Raw genomic sequence first — 21598 nt, 5'->3', positions numbered from 1 at the left:
TCTCACCCACTTTGTTCAGAGTCCAACTCTCGTTTCCGTAGAGCGGCCACACTCCACACTAGTGACTGGACTAAATGTTTTTTTTTCAGTTTCATGCTGATGCTTGATAGAACAGATTGTATCTCATCAGCAGAATATTCACAGCAATTTGATAAAGCATTGTTTGCATTTTCCTGCATGGTGGGGTAGTGATAATGTCACTGGATTAGTAATCCAAGAGGCCCAGGCTAATGCTCTGGGGGCATGGGTTCAAATCTCACCATGACAACTGATGGAATTTAAATTCAATTAATAAATCTGGAATATGAAGCTAGCCTCAATGATGGTGACCATGAAACCATCATGGATTGTTGTTAAAAACCCATCCAGTTCACTAATGCCGTTTAGGGAAGGAAATCTGCCATCTTTACCTGGTCTGGCGGACATGTGACTCTTAAATGGCTTTACAAGCCACTCAGTTCAAGGGGCAATTAGGGATGGGCAACAAAGGCTGGTCTTGCCAGCGACACCCACACCCCACGAAAGAATACATTTTTAAAAGTTCTATTGGTGGGTCAGGTATCTGTGAAGCCATGTGATTGGAGTGGGCAGCACCAAGATGTTACATAAAGGATGAGAGGCAGCTCACCACCACCTTCTCAAGAGCAACTGGGGATGGGCAATAAATGCTGGCCTAGCCAGCGATGCCCACATCCCGTAAATGAATTAAAAAAAAGATAAGCGTGGGTACCCTGGGGACAACAGAACAGCCAGTTGGAGAATATCGTTGTCAGAGTCCAAGGTGTATCTGGAGGAGTAAAGGGACTTTCAGTTAAAAAGTAAGGAAGATAGATTCATAATCTTTGTTTCATTTGGCTGTCCAATTACAAACCGAGGATTCTATTTCTCTCGCACAGGAGCATGGTATTCCTATCGACATGGGCTATGCAGTGGCACCTCATCATTCTGGTGTTTACCCAGTTCACATCCAGCTGTATGAAGCATGGAAGCAGGTCTGGGGGATGAAAGTAACAAGTACGGAGGAGTATCCACACTTGAAACCAGCAAGATTCCGACGAGGGTTCAATCACAACGGCATCATGGTAAGAGGCCACTGAAGTGAAAGGTTTTAACCCCCTGTCCCACCTCTCCAATCGTTCACTCTTACAAGGATCGTCTGTACCTGGACATTACAGCTTTGATTTTAACTCCCCCCCCGCCACCCTCCCTTCAACTTCTCCCATTTCCCCCATTGGACACTTGGGGACTGGGCAGTTAAAATGGAGAGAGGAGAGTACTCAATCCTTCATTAAATTGCAAGCAACAAGGGCACCCACTCCAGGACTGCGGGATGCTCTTTAACTGTGCAGGCCGGGCTCCCAAGGTGTAATTGGAACCTGAGCCTTGAGAGTGGGAGCAGAGGTGACTCCTCCAGCGGCTCAGACCTGCTGGGAGCAGGAGCCAAGGCCTGAAGAAGCCCGGTAAAGTTGGTACCATGTATACCAGGGAGGAACAGGAGTGCTGGGATATGGACGAAACACTGCTGTCTCCCAGTATCTTACCCAAGGGACTATCCCATGTGAGCTCTGAGAGTGGACTTATAAACTGCAAGACCGGTCAACTGCCAGCAATCGGAAAGGTAGCAAATGAGGCTGGGGGGGGCGGCGTGTGGGGTGGTGGGGAGAGGCCTGGGATCTCCCTGTGTAGCTCGGAACCCCACTGACAGGTTCACTCACCCACTGAGCCATTGTGATGCTCTGAGATGGAACCCCTAATGTGAAGCGGGATTATTGCCAGTCATCGACAGTTTCTTAGAATGAGGTTGTCCGTGCAGGCCTACCTCTCCCAGCCTCATTTACATCGACAGTTCCCCTGTCCCCTGTTTATTAGAGTCGAGTTGCCAGATCTGAATATCTGAATTTTTATTTTTACCAAAAACCCTCAAGGGATTCCTGTCAGAGGGGCCCCACTGGTGCGGCTCTGCAATTGTCACTAATAAACTTAACAATATGGTGGTGGCTCCCTGTGCTATAAGCTGATCTGTGCCACTGTACCAGTTTCCCTAGAAGTGTTGACAGCGCTGTCCCCAGGAGACTCTTTGAGGCTGACATTGTTTTGTCTTCTTCCTCTCTCTGAAGGTTCTGCCTCGTCAGACTTGTGGCCTTTTCACACATACTATATTCTACAACGAGTATCCTGGAGGACCCAAAGAGTTGGATAAGATTATTAATGGCGGAGAGCTGTTCCTCACTGTCCTCCTTAACCCTGTGAGTACTTGAATTACAATTCTTTCCTTAGTCAAAATCCAGTAATTGGTGAAGTAAGGGACTAATTATGGGAGATTAGCTTGATTGACAGGGTTTCCAACATCAGCAAAATATTTGTGAAATAACGTCAAAGGCTGAGATATATTTATAAAAGCTGATGTCAATGAACTTCATCATGAAGCTGTTGGATCATTGTAAAAAAAACCCAATTGGTTCACAAATGCCCTTTAGGGAAGGTGATCTGCCGTCTTTATCCCCTTTGGGCCTAGACGTGACTCCACATCAACAGGCTTGACTCTTAATCACGTTCCGAACAGGCAGTTATGTTACTATGAGCCTTCCTGCATCACCCTTTGTTACAGTCCCAACTGATGTTCATAGCGGACAAGTCAGATCCCAGAGTGAAATAGATCCTAACTTTCATTTTAGAAACCGTGGAGGAAAGTTACTGAACAAACTCACAGGAATCTGCTGATGAACTTTGAACACAAAGATTAAAATATTTATTGAAACAAGAAAAATGAACTGTATCACACCAGACAAAAAGATTGGAAAGTGCACAAGAAGATTATTCAATTTCCCCATACTCCTTTACCCAGCAAAATCTTTATTGACACGTAAACCAGTGAAGAGTTACCACCAGCTTGACACAAAGGCTACTTGCTTGGGACTGGCACATTTGCAAATGGTTTTCTTCCAGTAAATTCTTACGCATTCATTTGATGCTTCTCACCAAACTTGTATCTCTCCCCCAGACACCCGAAAATAGCCGCAGTTTCATCTCATTGTTTCAGTAGCAACGCTGTTAAGCTGATCACGTTACTGAGTCCTATAACTGACTACACAGTTAACTACTGCCCCATTAGCCTTGTAATTTCTCTTCTCAGAGAGCTGAGAAACTGTCTTCCCTCTCTGACACACACCGACTGAACTGCCTCTCAGCTCCTGTCCTTCTCTGCGTCCGTGTCACCTGACAACAGCAAGGCTTTTCTACTTTGCTTTTGAACCCCTGAACTCTCAACCCCCTCAAACCATCTCTTAAACCTCAGGGGTTGTAAAACCCCTTTAAAAATGTATGTATATAAGTGAACCCAAAAGACTGACCTTTCAGCTACAGGTCCATCCAGACTTCTAGGCACCAAGGTTCATAAACCAAATTTACATGAAACTGGAACCACTCCACTTTCCTTAACACGAAAATATATATATAAATTCAACGTGAAAATTATACATTGTTCATCGCACCTTTCAGGCAATGCTTTCCAGGTCAGAACAACTTGCTGCATAAAGAAATTAAAATTTCTTCATCGCCGTTAATATTTTTTGCCAAACACCTGAAACCAGTATCTTCTAGTTGCCAACCCTATCCACAGTATTAACGGCACAGAAACAGGCCATTCAACCGACATATCCATGCTGGTGTTTAAGCTCCACACAAGCGGCACTTGCTTAGCAATAATCTGCTCACTGACGCTCAGTTTAGGTTCTGCCAGAATCACTCAGCTCCTGACCTCATTATAGCCTTGGTTCAAACATGGATATAAGAGCTGAACTCCAGAGGTGAGGTGAGAATGACTGCCCTTGACCTCAAGGCAGCATTTGACCGAGTGTGGCCCTAACAAAACTGTACTCAATGGGAATCGGGGGAAAACTCTCCACTGGTTGGAGTCATACCTAGCACAGTGGGAGATGGTTGTGGTCGTTGGAGGTCAATCATCTCAATTCCAGCACATCACTGCAGGAGTTCCTCAGGGTAATGTCCTAGACCCAACCATCTTCAGCTGCTTCATCAATGACCTTCCTTCCATCGTAAGATCAGAAGTGGGGATGTTCACTGATGATTGCACAATGTTCAGTACCATTCACGACTCCTCAGATACTGAAGCAGTCCATGTCCAAATGCAACCAGACCTGGACAATATCCAGGCTTGGGCTGGCAAGTGGCAAGTAACATTAGCACCACACAAGTGCCAGGCAATGACCATTTCCAATAGGGGAGAATCCAACCATGGCCCCTTAACATTCAATGGCATTACCATCGCTGAATCCTCCACTATCAACATCCTGGGGATTACCATTGACCAGAAGCAGAACTGGACTAGGCATATAAATACTTTGGCTACAAGAGCAGATCGGAGGCTAGGAATTCTGCTAGGAATTCTGCGGTGAGTAACTCACCTCCGGGCTCCCCAAAGCCTGTTTATCATCTACAAAGCAGGAGTCAGGAGTATGATGGAATAATCTCTACTTGCCTGGATGAGTGCAGCTCAACAACAATCAAGAAGCTTGACACCATCTAGGACAAAGCAGCCCACTTGATTGGCACCCCTTCCACAAACATTCACTCTCTCCACCACCGCTGAACAATGTGTACCATCTGCAAAATGCAATGCGGAAACTCACCAAGGCTCCTTAGGCAACATCTTCCAAATCCACAACTGCTACCGTTTAGAAGGACAAGGGCAGCAGATAGATGGGAACACCACCACCTGGAAGTTCCCCTCCAAGCCACTCACCATCCTGATTTGGAAATATATCGCCATTCCTTCATCGTCGCTGGGTCAAAATTCTGGAACTCCCTCCCTAACAGCACTGTGGGTGTACCTACACCATAGGGACTACCGAGGTTCAAGAAGGCAGCTCACCACTACCACCTCAAGGGAAATCAGGGATGGGCAATAAATGCTGGCCTAGCCAGCGATGCCCACATCCTGTAAACAAATTTTTAAAAATTCTCCTCCCGCTCCCGCTCACCCTATTAGCGTATCCTTCTATTCCTGCCTCCCTCATGTGTTTATCTCGCTCCCCTTGAATGTATCTGCATTGTTCATCTCAATTACTCCCTGTATTCACGAGTTCCCCATTCTCAGCACTCTCTGGGTAAAGGACTTTTTCCTGAATTTCCTATTGAATTTATTACTGACTGTCAGTAAAAACAGTTTCTCCTTGTATACACGATCAAAACTATACAAATCTCATCACTTAATATTCTGAAATCTCTAACTGAAGTTTCCCCATCCATGGTACCATTCTCATAAACCTAAAGGACTCCTGGAATGTTAATGCTGGGTTAACTATATTATCAAGGTTATGAAGAGCATTGATCGATTAAGCATCTTGAGCAGATTTAAAGAAAGACTTTGGGCTGAATTTTGCCATCGGTGAGCAGGGGGCGGGGCCCGCTCGTCGACACATAAAATGTCGCGAGATGATGTCAGGGGGAACCCCCGACATCATCCTGCTCCATTTAAATTTTCAGGAAGGTGGGGGCACAGCCAAATCAGCTGCGGGCCCGCTGACCTATCAATGGCCAATTGAGGCCATTGACAGGATCATTGAAACAATTAAAGGACCTGCCCATCCGACCTTAAGGTTGGCGGGCAGGCCAAGAGCCCCGGCGGCAAATAGAGAAAACATGAAACCTCATCCACCAGCGGGATGAAGTTTCATGCAGGGTTTTAAACGTTTTAGTGTAAATTATGAACATGTCCCATCTTATTGTCACATGAGGGGGACATGTTAAGGAATTTTTTTTTCTATTTTTAATATTTTTTAAATTGTCAGCGATCTCCCTGAGGCTGCACTTAGCCTCAGTGAGATGTGCGCTCATTCATGCGCATGCGTGAAAGAGCGCTCTCTCGCTTTTGGGGAATCCCCCCTGCCCACACAGGGAGCGCATAGCGCTTCCCACCGGACGCCACGCTGGGCGGGCCTTAATTGGCCCACCCACGTAAAATAGGGCCTGCTTCTCCGGCAGGGATTGGCTCCCCGCCCGCCCGCCCGACAGGCAGAAAATTCTGCCTTTGGTGTTGCAATGCAGCAGTCCCTTATAACATAGACCAAGATGCTTCATGGACTCCCAGGCCAGCTGTATTTTCTGCTTCCATGGGGTGTCCATGTTCCATGTTTATGAAGCATGTCCGACGTTGCAGCCTCTTTTTAGTTATTTGAAGAGGCTGCTCCTCAACCTTGGGGTGCACATCAGCCCCCTGCTCCTGATCTCGGGTCGCCCTGTGGGGAGGAGGGGGTGCAGGGAGGGAGGAGGACCTCCTCGTCCGCCTGCTCCTCGGCCTGGCCAAAGTGGCCATTAACAGGTCCAGGTTGAGGGAGTCATCTGGCCCGACTGCCTGCCCCTTTTCTGCAGCCATGTTCATGCCTGGACGGCCCTGGGGAGAGGGTATGCGGTGTCCATTGGTGCACTTGAGGCCTCCGTGACCGACGGGCACCGCGGGGGCTGGGATACTCCATCAGCCCCGGAAGTAAAATTTTTATTTAATCATCCACGAGTCATAATGCTCACTCGGGGAGCCGATAGAGACACGAGGGGTCGAATGGCCTCCTTCTGCAACATAACAATTCTGCGATGTAAGTTTCTTTTACATTTATCTCCTTTTGGGGTTACAGTGCCCCTTTAAGGGGCTATCACTTTAATCACATTTACTATTTTTTTCCCCTTTGCTAGTTTTCTTTAAAGTTTTGTTTCCTGTTCCAGGTGCCCTTTTAAGGGGTGGTCCATTATTTTAATTAGTTACTGTTGCTGAAAAAGAGTCTGAAGTCTTCCCCTTTTAAAAGGTTGTTCATTTGTTTAATTGTTTATTTGATTTTTGTTCTTTCAAAAGAGCATAAGGGACATTTAAAGGGGTCGATCTTTAGTTAATTGGTTTAATGGTTCGTTGTGTGTCAGAACAGTCTAAAGAAAGACTTATGGGACACTGGGTGTTAGTAGGTAGGAGGCAAACGTAGGTAAAGCTGCGTTCTGTAAATAAACCAACTATCAATTTGTGTCTAGTTCTATACTTCACCATCTGGCTTGGGATCTAATTAAGACGGAGAACCCCTGAAGTTTAAATGGAGTTGTGTGTGTCTCCATTTGAAATAAAAAGCAAGCTTAGACGTATTGAGGATTCACACCTCAGTCCTGTACAGATGGATAGGCAGCCACATATAGAGAGAGCTAACCGTATGATGAACCAGAGAGATCCCCACTTTATTCTAGGCATGGAAAGGAAGGTCGGGTCACAATAAACTGACAGTCGCAATGATTCGAATGTTATTTCAACTGCAGGTTGGGAGAGTTACATTGAAGTCTAAGTACAAAGCTCTGACAGACAGTGATTCACACTCTATCCCAACCGCAGATGGGGAGATAAACAGGGAGTTCTAATTCTGGTGCTCCCAACAAGCAGCCATGGTTGCAGCTACAGATGGAGCAATGTAAAATGAGAGCTAATTGCAGTGCCTGAACAGGAGGATGTTCACAGCTTTGTGCCAAGTACAGCCGGAGGGGGCAAGGTGGGGGGGGCGGGTGAGGAGACGGCAGAGTGAGGTCTAATTGCAGTTCTCCAAGAGGCGCCAAGGTTCACACCTTATTCCAGAGACAGCTGGGGAACATTCATCAATCTCGCACCAGAAATCCTGTGACTTGCATATCAACTGAAGTTCACAGCAGGAAGTTCCTTCTATTGTCACTGGATCATGAAACATACCCCGAGCAGAAGCCCCTACTTCAAATTTGCACAGCTGTATTTTTAATAAAATCTAAATTCATCCCATTTTGCCAGTGAGTTGAAATGCGTTCCTCCAAACATTATCTTAGACAAAGAGTTTTTCTGTATGCAGCATGCACCCAGGGTGATCAACTCTCGGTGGGAGGGGGCAAGCTAAGGGAGACTAAGGCATGAGGGACCGTAGGAGCAAGGTGGTAGTGCTGGTGAGACTGTGGAGGGGGGGAGGAGTGGGGGGGAAGGGGGGCATTGCCAAGACCACGGTGCTGTGCGTGTGCAAAACTCAAAGATCTCCCAAACACAAACAAAAAGAAACTCACAATAAGTCTTTTTAAGACGCAAAGACCCTGGTATGAAGGGCACAGGCCCGAATTATGTTTAAAATCCGGCCTAGTTGGTCACCCTGGATGCACTCCAATGACCATGTTCCTGTTGCGCATCCTCTAATTTGTTGTGTATATTTTATATATCTGATTTACCTCAGAGCAATGCAGAGATGACCCTAGTTCCAAGTCTACAATCGTTTTATTTATAGTGCGTTAAAATATCTCAGCGGCCACAGGATTTCTACACACATAAATAAAAACAGGAAGTACTCGAAAAACTCTTTTAGGTCCCTTTGAAGAAGAATCATTTTGGACCTGAAACGTTAACTCTGTTTCTCTCTCCACATACGCTGCCAGACCTGCTGAGTTTTTCCGGCGCTTTCTTTTTTTATTTCAGATTTCCAGCGTCCGCAGTATTTTGCTTTTATTTTAGTTTCTGCACACATTGTTCACAGCTCTGGCTTCTCAGGCCTTGCTGGAAGCTTCTGCTTACTTCAGATGTCAGAGGCTGTACCCAGGCTTAAACAGTCAAGCACGGTTAACATAGATCAACCAAGAGACTAATGTAATCAAACACAGATCAATTAAACTGTTGAACACTATACAGTTCCTGAATCTAGTGTGATCCCTAGACTGTGGCTGCCTGACTCGAGAAAGGCAATACTGTGCCATTGCGCCAAGCTATCAAACGCCAAAAATAACTCGCTCAAGTATCATTGGTTGAGTGTCATCCGGCTGTCTGTCGCCATCTATGATTGGAGTTTGATCTGGAAGTAAAGCTGTCTGCCAAGCTACAGCTGAGCACAGCATGCCTTCCAACTCCCTGTTGTGTGAGAATGTTCAGTTATTCTAGAGAATTCCTGCCAGTAACTATTGGCTGGATTTTACCACCCATCTGAGAATGGGTTGGAATGCAGGGAGGCCTGTAAAATAGCCTGGAAAAGTGGGAGGGAGCGGAGACCCCTGTTGTTTTCCTGCCGCCATGCCATCTTACCAGTGGCCACCCCAGAGGCCATTTGAGTCACTGACGTGGCCAATAAAAGGCCCCTTCCCACATTTTGATGGCGTTTTACCAGTGCCGGCTATGCCCACTGCTGCGTGAGGAGTCCGCCTGGTGAACCCTAGCAGATTCCCAGCCAGCTCTGGGGTGGGGGGGTGCAGTGATGTGGGTAGGTGCCCTCCTATTGGGGCCCTCTTTGACCGGGGCCCTCTTTGACCGGGGACCCCGGGCAGCAATGACTGTCGCTGTGATAAAGGTGTCATCTGCCCTGTGGCAACCTCCTTTCATCCCAACCTCCACCCTATCCACTCCTCACCAGGGCCTGTATGACTGCTCCCAATGCCCTGAGTTTCCACTTATCTGGGTCGGAAAAGCACTACCCTTCCATGGTGTCCTCTTCAACCAGATGCAACTCCCATCAGTGGCCACTTCTCCCAGTGGCGCTGCTGAGCTGCCAGCGCTCTGATTGGCCAGAAGCTCCTGGGGTGGGGTGGCCACCCTAAAAGGGGATGGCAGCCCTGATGACAACCAATCAGTTGCCACCCTGTATATGGAATTCACCAAGGCTCCTTAGACAGCACCTTCCAAACCCACAACCACTAACAACCAGAAGGACAAGGGCAGCAGGTAGATGGGAACACCACCACCTGGAAGTTCTCCTCCAAGTCACTCACCATCCTGACTTAGGAATATATCACCGTTCCTTCACTGTCGCTGGGTCAAAATCCTGGAACTCCCTCCCTAACAGCACTGTGGGTGTACCTACACCACATGGGCTACAGCGGTTCAAGAAGGCAGCTCACCACCACCTTCTCAAGGGCAACTAGGGATGGGCAATAAATGCTGGCCCAGCCAGCGAAGCCCATATCCCGTGAATGAATAATTTTTTTAAAATGCGGCTCCAGGTCCCTCAGACAGCTGAGGAAGGGTTACCCCTCCCCCACTTGTCATTGGGACCCTTGCTGGCCTATGTGTGTGATTGTTAACTCCTTCATGACTACGAGGGAAACGCTGAGATTGTTACCAGTTATAACAAAGAAGATTAAGGGGTGGTTTGGTGTGAGTGTGTAAAATTGATGAAGAGATTGGACAGAGTGGTTCAAAACAGACTGCTTCTGCTGATTAAGGGGTGTAGACCTAGGGGCTTTGGTATAAGAATAAACATAAGAGATTTAGGACAGAGAGTAAGAGAAACTTTTTTTACACAGGATTGTGAGGCTATGGAATTCACTATAATGTGAATTAGTAACCCACTACAATGACAGACTAGAGAGTGAGTGAGTGAAGTAGGGGTCTCATAGACTTATAGATGTTTACAGCACAGAAGGAGGCCATTTGGCCCATTGTGTCCATGCCAGTCAACTGACTACACTAATCCCATTTTCCAGTGCTTGGCCCATAGCCCTGGAGGCTATGGCAATGCAAGTGAATATTTAAATACTTCTTAAATGTTACAAGAGTTTCTGACTCAACCACCCAGTGAGTTCGAGACTCCCACCACCCTCTGGCTGAAAAAATTTCTCCTCAGCTCCCCTCTTAGCCTTCTGCCTCTTACCTTAAATCTATGCCCCCTGGCTATTGACCCCTCTACTAAAGGAAAAAGCGCCTTCCTATCCACCCTATCTATGCCCCTCATAATCTTATACATCTCTATCAGGTCCCCTCTCAACCTTCGCTGCTCCAAGGAAAACAACCCCAACCTATCCAAACTTTCCTCATAGCTCAGACCCTCCAGCCCAGGCAGCGTCCTGGGAATTCTCCTCTGCACCCTCTCCAGTGCAATCACATCCTTCCTACAATGTGGTGACCAGAACTGCACTCAGTACTCCAGCTGTGGGCCTAACCAGCATTTTATACCGTTTCAGCATAACCTCCCTGCTCTTGTATTCTACGCCTCGGCTAATAAAGGCACGTACCCCATATGCCTTCTTAACCACCTTATCTACCTGTTCCACTACCCTCAGGGGTTTGTGGATATGCACACCAAGGTCCCTCTGATCTTCAGTACTTTCCAGGGTCCTACCATTCACAGTGTCATCCCTTTCCTTGTCAGCCCTCCCCAAGTGCAATACCTCACACTTTTCCAGGTTGATTTCTGTTTGTCACTGCTCTGCCCACCATGAGCTGAATATTGTGGAGATGGCAGGAGTCTCATCGCTGGAGCCAAAAGCGGGCACTGGCCCCGTTTCAATGTGTACTGGGACCCGGGGAGACGTATTGCCAGGAGCTGCCACTACAATGGCCATCCGATGAAGGACAGCGACCCACCACGACCCCCCTTCCCCCTGCCACACCGCGCGCCCCCCCCTCCCCCCCCACCCCCCAACTACACCCCAGCAAAGGGCTGCCATCCAATCAGAGGGCTGAGATCTCAGCAGCACCCCTGCTAGTGCTGGCTGTTGCTGGGCCTGCAGATGGAGGATGAGAGGGCACCCCAGTGGCTGTGCTCCCTCATGGAGGGGGTGAGTGGGCTTGATGACCACCCCCCACCACCACCCCCCCCTCCACCCCACAACCCTTGGAACTTGCTGGGAGGCAGGTTTCACCTGGTGGTCTCCCCAAACAGAGTCAGGTCCTCCCAGTGGGAGCGAATGGCCATGGGGGCGGGGACATGCCCTTAATTAGCCATTTCATTGGCTCAGTTCGATTCTTGGGGTTGGGGGGAGGGGGGAAATCGGTGGTGGAGGGGTGGGGGTGCGGGGGGTGTTGGGGGTGGGGGGGGGGGGGGGGGGTCAGGTGGAGGCCAATCTTCCAACATTCCTGCCACTGTCAAAATAGTATGGTGGTGGAAATTCACCACCCCACCCCCCCATGCCTTCCCACATCATTTTGCCACCCTTTCTGTCTCTGAAGGGTGAGAAATTCTGGCCCACGAACGCATTTAACAAGGGGTCGGAGGGATGACCGATGGGAAAAGGGGATATGGGAAGAGGGCAGGCACCAAGGGTACCAGCTCTTGTAGAAAACCAACACCAACACGGGCTGGGTTGGGCCAAACCCGTCTTGTAATTTTGATGTAATTTTACGGGAGCTGCTCCTGGGAGAAACTGCCCCTACGCTCCAACTACGTTTCACGTCAGGAAGAGTCTTTGGATTTAAGAATTATTAGGCACAGGTTAAAGGTCGCAGGTCCACCTTTTGATCAGTCAGAAGCCCACTGTTGTCAGATGATTAAATCCGTCACTTGCCATTGCTCGGGGAAAGTGTCAGTCGTTGAGAGCATTCTGCTACTTTTCACCTCCCCCCACCCCCAACCCACCCCCACCCCCACCCCCCCGCACCACAGCTGTCAGTTTAAATTTGTTCTGATTCGCAACTCACATTCTTCAGTCCCTGAGGGGAATGTTCCTGTCAGTATAACCCCCTCCTAAGGTGGGTAGTGTTACAGAAGCTGAACCGGGACCACAGTACGGTGAGAGGGGGGAAAAAAAAGCTGCGAGTTCCACATTCCTGGTGGCCTATTATATTGAGAGGGTAACACTAAACTACAGTGTTCTCTCTCTCTCTCTCTCTATTTCAGTTGTGGCTTATAGCAGTGAGCTACGTTGGAACAAAAGCTCATTGAGCTCAGCTTTTTTTTTAATTCCAGGTTTTGCCTTTTCCCGCTTTTGTGACGGGGGGGTGGGGTTGACTCGTTTGTGACACGTGTATCGGTTGGGGACCGCCTAGGGCTAGCTTTTCAGCACCCTCCCCCCTTCCCCCAATCCCATCCCCCAATCCCGTCAGGGTCAGGGTCAGAGATAGAGTGGCGTCTAAAAGTGGCCCTGCCGGCTATTGATCAAACCCTTTTCCCTCACCTTCCAGATTAGCATCTTTATGACGCATCTGTCAAACTATGGGAACGACCGCCTGGGTCTGTACACCTTTAAGAACCTGATCAGCTTTGTGCAGTGCTGGACAAACCTAAAGCTGCAGACGCTCCCGCCTGTGCAACTCGCTCAGAAATACTTCCAGCTCTTCCCCGAGGAGAGGGACCCCCTCTGGCAGGTTAGTAACTGCTGCGCTGAAACTATGGGCATCGCGTCAAGACTGTGTGGGAGGAAGGAAATACTTTAACTTTGCAGACAAGCTACAATTCACTCGAGCGGATGTTTTCCATGTCATGTTTTTCCTCTCCTCTGCTTTCCTCTCCTCCCCTAAAGGTGCTGGTTCTGCTTTGCTTCAGTTCCATGGGCACCTTGTTCCAATTACCCTCCTCCCCTTTCTCTAGGGTTACCAACCCTCCGGGATTGGCCGGAGTCTCCCCGAATTGAAGATCAATCTCCAGGACACTGCTGTGTGCAAACCCTGGAGAAAGGTCATCGGGACATCGAAACAGATTGTTGCTTTTTGTCGTTTTCTTTGAACATTTCTCTTTACCAGATATAAAAATATTGAAAATGGGGGGGAAGAAAAATTAAGGCTGTTTGGCTGACAGTCAAGCATCATCCGATTGGGTAATGAGTCTTTTTGCTTTCCAATGGGTGTTGGAAGGGTGTATGTCAAGAGGATAGATACTAATGGCTGGAGCGTGGGGGCATGTCATGTGATGAAACCTCCAGGAATACATTTAGTCACAGTTGGCAACCCTACCTATGTCTATAATCTCCTACAACCCTCCGAGGGGTGGTGATTTAATCCAGTTTCACATCCCTATGTCTTATCCACTCTGGTTTGCAATACCTGTATTGCTGAGTGGCACGTTATTGATTTCTGTGCACTCATTAGAGAATATCACTGACTTAATACTGCAACTTGGATCCCTGTTCAAGGGTTGAAAGCAGGAGGAGTCAGTTTATATACAGTCCATTATGTTGAGGGTAAAGGGGGTGGGGAGGCAGGGGGTGGACACTGTGACTCATGGTGTTCCTAATCGCCTATTCTGGATTCTGCATTGTCACCCCCCTCCCTCCAACCTCTGGTCTCCCATTGCCCTCTCTCCAGCTGCTGACCTCCTCCCACATCCTTTCACTGATGTGATGCTGGGAACACAGTTAGCCCGTATTAAATTCAGATTTCCCTGGAGAGCCCCAGTGGACAGACATTAGAGTCACAGATGCTTTTATTTCCACCTTTTTTGGGGGGGTTGGGGGGTTGAGGTGGGGGTGGAGCTAGCGCGCAGTGTGCTCACATTACACACAGGGATAAGAATGTCGTGTCTGCTCCTTTTCAGGATCCTTGCGAAGATAGGAGACACAAAGACATCTGGTCAAAAGAAAAGACATGTGATAGACTTCCGAAACTACTTATTATAGGACCCCAAAAGTCAGGTAATAGTATAAACCCAAGGTCCAGGAGTTCTTAATATTAACTTTTCTCTTTCCTTGTTGTATAAAAATTTATAATTCTTGAGTACTGCAGAAAAGGAGACGTGCTGTTGAATCATTCCATCTTGCACCCATTAGGACAGATGCAAGAATACCAAATTTCAAAGGGAACAACAATTTATACTGCATGAGAAAAGGATGCTGATTAGTTATTATAATTCGCCTCACACCACACGTCAATTCATGACCAAGAGGGACTGATCTGGTTACTGGAAGGCACACGGCACCCAATAGCCCTGAAGGCCCATGCTTGGTCAGTGCTCTTGTGTACCCTCACCCACTCCTCAATATTGCTTTGGGGGGGAGGCCATAGGCATGGGCTGAAATTTTCTGGTCCGCGGCGGGCCGGCCAAAATTCCACTGACCTTCGGCGGGACCAGAAGGTCCCCGCGGTGGGCGGGGTCGGAAAATCCCGGCCATTGTCTCGAGACAAAATCCTGCTTTGCATCCATTTTCGGTTGCGTGGTGACACACATCATGTCCTCAAATGTACATTAGTTAGAAAGTAATCAGTGCAGTCCTTTCAATCCTGGCACTGAGATTTCAAACCAGCCTAGACGAATGTGATGAAAGACTCCTGGGTCCGTTGGACGTAAAAACACGACGTGCAATGAGTTGTACCGCCTCCTTCTGGTTTGTTGCAGGCCGGAATCAGTTAAAAAGAACTGCTTTCAGTTGGGCCCAAACCAGCGTTTCCTGGTTTTGCTCGGAGAGGTCCTATTGGGTGGTTGGCGTGGGGCAGATTTCCACTGCTGCAGCTATGCAACTTTTCTGTGAGACCTGGGGACCAAAGCAGGCTGTTGGGGCGGGAAATTCACTGCGTGACGTAGCAGTTCCCAGTCTGGCTGCCAAAAGTTTGGGGGTCAGCCATAGAACCATTGAAATGTTACGGTGCAGGGAGAGGCCATTCAGCCCTTCACGTCTGTGCTGGCCAAAATGAGAGAAAAAAGAAACCAGCCGCTCATTTTAATCCAGCACCTGCTCTGTACCTTTGCAGGTTCCAGCACTTCAGATGCAGATCCAGGTACTTTTTAAATGAGCTGAGCGTTTCAGCCTCAACCACTAATTTAGGCAGCGAATTCCAGACACCCACCACCCTCTGGGTGAAAAAGCTTTTCCTCATGTTCCCTCTAATCTTTCTATCAATCACTTTAAATCTATGCCGCCTGGTAATCGACCCCTCAGCTAGGGGAAACAAGTCCTTCCTGTCTACTCTGTCTAGTCCCCTCATAATTTTGTACACCTCAATTAGGTCACCCCCTTAGCCCCCTCAGTTCTAAGGAAAACAACCCTAGCCTATCCAATCTCTCCTCATTGCTGCAATTTTCAAATCCTGGCAACATTCTTATAAATCTCCTCTGCACTCTCTGCAGAGCAATTATGTCCTTCCTGTAATGTGGTGACCAGAGCTGTACACAAAATTCCAGCTGTGGCCTAACCAGCGTTTTATACAGTCCCATCATCACATCCCTGCTTTTGTATTCAATACCTTACCAAATAAAGGAAAACATTCCATTTGCTTTCTTGACCGCTTTGTCCGCCTGTTCTGCCACAGTCAAGGTCTCCTTCCTCAACTCCTCTGAATAACTTCCTGTTTATTGAGTATTCCTTTGCTTCGTTTGCACTCCCCAAATGCATTCCTTCACACTTTTCCGGAATCAGCTACATGGCCAATTTTTGTGTCATCTGCAAAATTCCCAATCATGATTCCCACATTTAAGTCTAAATCATTAATATGTACAACAAACAGCAAGGTCGCTGGCACTGAGCCCTGTGGAACACCGTTGGAAACCATTTTCCATTCACAAAAACATCCATCGACCATTACCCTTTGTTTCCTGTCACTGAACTAATTTTGGATCCAACCTGCCACCCTCCCCTGTATCTCATGAGATCTCATTTTCCTGACCAGTCTGTCATGTGGGACCTTATCAAAAGCCTCAATGAAATCCATGTAGACAACATCCACTGCACTACCCTCATCAATCTTTCCTGTTACTTCTTCAAAAAATTCTATTAAGTTAGTGTGACACGATCTTCCCCTAACAAAACCATGCTGACTATCCCTGATCAATCTGTGCCTTTCTAAGTGACAGTTTATCCTGTCTCTCAGAATTGTTTCCAATAATTTGCCCGCCACTGAAGTCAGACTGACCGGCCTATAATTTTCTGGCCTAACCCTCACACTCCTTTTAAATAATGGTACAACGTTCACAGACCTCCAATCCTCTGGGACCTCGCCTGTATCTAGTGAGGGTTGGAAAATGATCCTCAGAGCATCCGTTATTTCTTCCCTTGCTTCCTTCAGCAGCCTGGGATACAATCCATCTGGCCCTGGTGATTTATCCACCTTCAAGGATGCCAGTCCCTCCAGTACTTCCTCTCTCACTATGCTTATTGTATCTAATATTCCACACTCCTCCTCTTTAACTAGAATGTCTGCATCATCCCTCAAAGTAGTCATTGAGAACCCTGCCCACGTCTTCTGCATCAACCCACAAGCCCTGTACATCTCTGATAGGCCCTACCCTTTCTTTAGTTATTCTCTTGCTCTTAATGTACTGGTAAAACATCTTAGGATTTTCTTTGATTTTACCTGCCAATATTTTTTCATATCCTCTCTTTGCTTTCCTAATTTCCATTTTTACTTCACGCCTGTACGTTCTATACTCCTCTAGGCTTTCTACAGTATTCAGTCTTTTGTGACTGTCATAAGCTTTCTTTTTCTGCTTTGTCTTGGCCTGTATGCTTCTGGATAACCAGGGGGCTCTAGATTTGGCAGTACCATCCTCTTTCTTTGTGGGGACATGTCTACACTGTGTAGAATCTCATCTTTGAATGCCTCCCACTGATTTGACACAGTTTGTCCTTCTTAATAGCTGTATCCAATCACTCTCGCCAGCTCACCTCTCAGTTTTGTAAAATTTGTCTTCCCCCAGTTTAGAACTTTTACTCCTGTTCTATCTTTGTCATTTTCCACAATGATGCTAAATCTAACGGTATTATGGGCACTATCTCCAAAATGGTTCCCCCACTGCTACTTCATCCATTTGCCCAGCTTCATTTCCTAAGACTAAATCTAGAATTGCACCCGCTCTCATTGGGTTTGTTATGTGCTGGCTCAAAGGTTCTCTTGAGTGCAGTTCACACTGCTCATGTCCCAATTGATATCAGAGTATTTGAAGTCCCCAGCGATTACTGCCCTGTGGTTTTTGCACTCCGAAATCTGTCTACATATTTGCTCTTCTAATCCCACCCCACTATTTGGGGGTCTATAGTAGGCTCCTAGCAGTGTGGTAGCACGCTCCCCTCTGAGTCACAGGGTTCTGGGTTCAAGTCCCGCTCCAGAGCTTGAGCACAAAAATTTAGGCTGATGCTCCAGTGCAGCACTGAGGGAGCACCGCACTGTTGGATGAGCTGTCTTCAGATCAGATGTTAAACCGAGGCCCCTTCTGCCTGCTCGGGTGCATTTAAAAGACCCTTTGGCCAGTGTTTTGAAGAAGAGCAGGGGAGTTATCCCTGGTGTCCTGGGCCAGTATTCAACCCTCATTCATCACCACTAAAACAGATGGTCTGGCCATTATCACAGTGCTGTTTGGGAGAGTTTGCTGTGCACATCTTGACTGACATAATTCCTGCATTGCAAAAGTTTCTACACTTCAAAAAGTACTTCATTGGTTGCAAAGCGCTTTGAGACATGCGATGGTTACAAAAAGCACAATCCCCCGACTACCACCCCACTCCCTCCCCTCCCCCCGACTTCTACCCCCCGACTGCCACCCCCATACCCCCCGATTACCACCCCACTCCTTCCCCTCCCCCCGACTACCCATCTGACTATCACCCCCACACCCTCCCCGACTACCAACCCACTCCCTCCCCTCCCCCCGACTTCTACCCCCCCCGACTACCACCCCACTACCCCCCCTCCCCCCGACTACTACCCACCCAACTCCCACCTCCACACCCCCCGACTACCAACCCACTCCTTCTCCTCCCCCCGACTTCTACCCCCCGACTACCACCCCACACCCCCCCAATTACCACCCCACTCCTTCCCCTCCCCCCGACTACCCATCTGACTATCACCCCCACACCCCCCCGACTACCACCCCACTCCTTCCCCTCCCCCCGACTTCTACCCCCCTACTCCCACCTCCACACCCCCCGATTACCACCCCACTCCCTCCCCTCCCCCCGTCTTCTACCCCCCCGACTACCACCCCACTCCTTCCCCTCCCCCCGACTACTACCCCCCCCCCCGACTACCACCTCCACACCCCCCGATTACCAACCCACTCCCTCCCCTCCCCCCCGACTTCTACCCCCCCGACTACCACCCCACTCCTTCCCCTCCCCCCGACTACTACCCCCCCCGACTACCACCCTCACACCCCCCCGAGTACCACCCCACTCCCTCCCCTCCCCCCATCTTCTACCCCCCCCCCCCGACTACCACCCCCACACCCCCCCGATTACCACCCCTGACCAACCAACCTCCTATCTAACCGACCCACTCCCTACTACCCGAACCACCCCCCAACCCCTGTCTATGATCACCCCACCAACTACCTGGCCCCCGCACCCCCCATCTACCCGAGACCCCCACTCCTGACCCCTTCCCCCCCTCCCCAAACCTCCCTGCTGACCCATCGTACCGTTACCTTCCCTCCTGTCAAAGCAGCTGGGACCTTGAAGCTCACTTGCTTTACAGCACCTCGCGCTGTAAGAAAGGGTGCGTGGCCTCACTCCCCCTGACACTGCTGCCCTGCACTACCAGCATTCCGGAGCTGCAGCGCTGCACCTTTCTCCCCAGGGCCCAGGATGGGGGTCAAGGCCGAGAAACGTGCAGCCCCAGAGCTGGGTAAGTGAGAAGGAGGCGGGGGCAGCAATCCGGCAGGGGATTGGCAGACCTCGGAGGCTCTGGACCAATAAAAGCAAAACACTGCAGATGCTGGAGATCTGAAATAGAAACAGAAGATGCTGGAAAAGCTCAGCAGGGCCTGGCGGCGCCTGTGGAGAGAGAAACATGGTCAATGTTTCGAGTCCGTGTGACTCTACCTCAGAGCTGGAGCGATGTAGAAATGTGATGGGTTTTAAGCTGTTGTAAAAGGGGGAGGGGCAGATGGAGAGAAGTAGCAGGTCAGGGACAGGTTGGAGGACAGGAGAGATGAACTGACAAAGATGTCAGGCAACAGAAGACATTGGGCCGTGCAGCTTCCGAAGGTGGAGTGGCAATCGAGCTGGATTGCCACTCCGCTTGCCGTTACTTACCTGGAAGTCCCAACTGCTCCTATCTCACCTGACCTTCCATCTCGGGCCGGGGGAGAAAGGTGCAGCCCAGAGGGTTCCCAAGGCCTTCGGCCTAGGGCTGCTGCACCCCCCTTTTACAGCACCAGCTGCCGTAAAGCAGGTAAGTTTTTGGGGCAGACGCTGAGAAGCCAGGGAGAAGGTAAGTTTATAAGTTAAGTGGGGATGGGTTGCGGGGGAGGGGATTAGGTGGCCATGGGCAGTGGCGGGGTGGGGGTGGACAGTAGGGGATGGTCAGTGGGTAAGGGGTTTGGGTGGTCATTTGGTCAGTAGGGCATCGTCAGGGGGGGTGGTCAGGTGGTCAGTGAGGGGCTGGTCAATGGGTCATGGTTGGGTGGTCAGTAGAGGGGTGCGCATTGTGGTGTGGGAAGGGCAGCCAGGGGGATGGGGAGGGCAGTCAGAGGGGGTGGGGAAGGCAGTTGGGGGTGTAGTCCAGGGGTGGGGAGAGCAGTTGCGGGTGTAGTCCAGGGGTGGGGAGGGCAGTTGGGGGTTTGGGTGTATTCAGAGAGGTGGACATGTATTTGGGGGCGGTGGGAGTGTAGTCGGTTGGTGCCGCAGGGGGTTGGGGGGCTTCCATGGGTGATTGGGGGGTAGTCGAGTATTGGGAGTGTACCGGGGTGGAGGTGAGGGTAGTCAGGGTGTCTCATGGGGGCTCAGGGGTGTCGTGGGTTACTTGGTGGGGGCAGTCCCATGGCCCGTGGGGGTCGGGAGTGAGTCCAATGGCCCATGGAGGGGGAGTCGGGAGGGTGACAAGGGGGTACTCGGTATGGGAGGGGGGGTATTGTGGAGTAGTGGGGGGAGTTATGTGTCCCATGCCCTGTGTCCTGTAGTGGGTGGGAGTGCTGGGGGGAGTTCCATGGGGGGTTCGGGGTGGGTCAGTGCTATCAGAAGCTAGAAACGGTTTTAATTCCTCTAACTTCTTCTGGGTAACTGTTGCTATAACAGAGCCGGAACCATCCGAACTTCGTGATATGAATCACATTTTCGGATGGTGTCTAGTGCAGGGCAGTTGCCCTTGGGAAGTTTGAACTTCCCGGGCAGTTGCCCTGACGTTGGAACTTCTGGGGTGAGTGGGGTTGGGTGGGTGGTTTCCCCTGTGTATCTTTACGGTACCCCCCACCCCAGATACACTGCCTGGAGCTCGGAAGTTATTGGGCCAGTAAGTAGCATTGTCCATGTTATGTAGACTGCAGACTGACTGGCTTCACTGCACACACTGGGCATCCAGCTCGCAGCGCAGCTCAGAATTACATTACAAACCCCAGTGTCGGGGCGCTAATCACTCTAAACCAGCTCCGCTGGGCGCGACATGTCACCCGTACCCCCGCCGCCAGACTTGAATCATCTGCTCTACTCAGAACTCAGTCGTGGCGGGAGACTCCCAGGAGGACAGCGGAAACGCTTCAGGGATGTCCTCAAAGCATTCCCCCTGAAGAGGTCTGACATCCCTGTCGACTCACGGGGAGACCCTGGCCTGTGACCGACCGAAATGGAGACGGCTCATTGGCGATGGCGTCAAACACGTCGAGGGACTTTGTCGGGAGCGTTCAGAGGCGAAATCGAGGAGTTGGAGGGAGCGTGCAGACCTCCAAACAACCCATCGGCCCAACCCTTAAAGCACGTGGCAAAGTCTGCACATGGCGCCATCTCAGAACCCGTCGGACCAGACTGGAAGCAAGTGGCCCTCGATCCTGAGGGGCTGCCTACGAAGAGGAGAACGATCCTGGTCGAACCAGGTCCCTGATGAGTGTGAACAAATAGAAATGTCAAAATGTTCCCCCACAGTGAGAGAGTTTCTGGGTGTTAGCAGCTCTAGACGGAGAGTGGACAGTGAGAGTGGACAGTGAGAGTGGACAGTGAGTGTGGGCAGTGAGAGTGGACAGTGAGAGTGGACAGTGAGTGTGGG

The 21598-nt window shown here is 49.6% G+C and overlaps 1 protein-coding gene across 1 annotated transcript in view; it reads left to right on the top strand.

The window, feature by feature from the left end:
- The window catches only part of ndst1b (N-deacetylase/N-sulfotransferase (heparan glucosaminyl) 1b), a 96009-nt gene that overhangs the window by 33365 nt on the left and 41046 nt on the right, over positions 1–21598 (top strand). Inside the window, exons 4-7 of the mRNA XM_078551199.1 lie at positions 897–1082; positions 2118–2246; positions 12881–13063; positions 14229–14325. Coding sequence (XP_078407325.1) covers positions 897–1082; positions 2118–2246; positions 12881–13063; positions 14229–14325 — 595 coding nt within the window. The remainder of the gene's footprint in view (positions 1–896; positions 1083–2117; positions 2247–12880; positions 13064–14228; positions 14326–21598) is intronic.

Source organism: Cetorhinus maximus, chromosome 10 (genome assembly GCF_964194155.1).
Source record: "Cetorhinus maximus chromosome 10, sCetMax3.hap1.1, whole genome shotgun sequence".
Classification (NCBI taxonomy): domain Eukaryota; kingdom Metazoa; phylum Chordata; class Chondrichthyes; order Lamniformes; family Cetorhinidae; genus Cetorhinus; species Cetorhinus maximus.
This window is presented reverse-complemented; position numbering and strand designations above follow the sequence as displayed.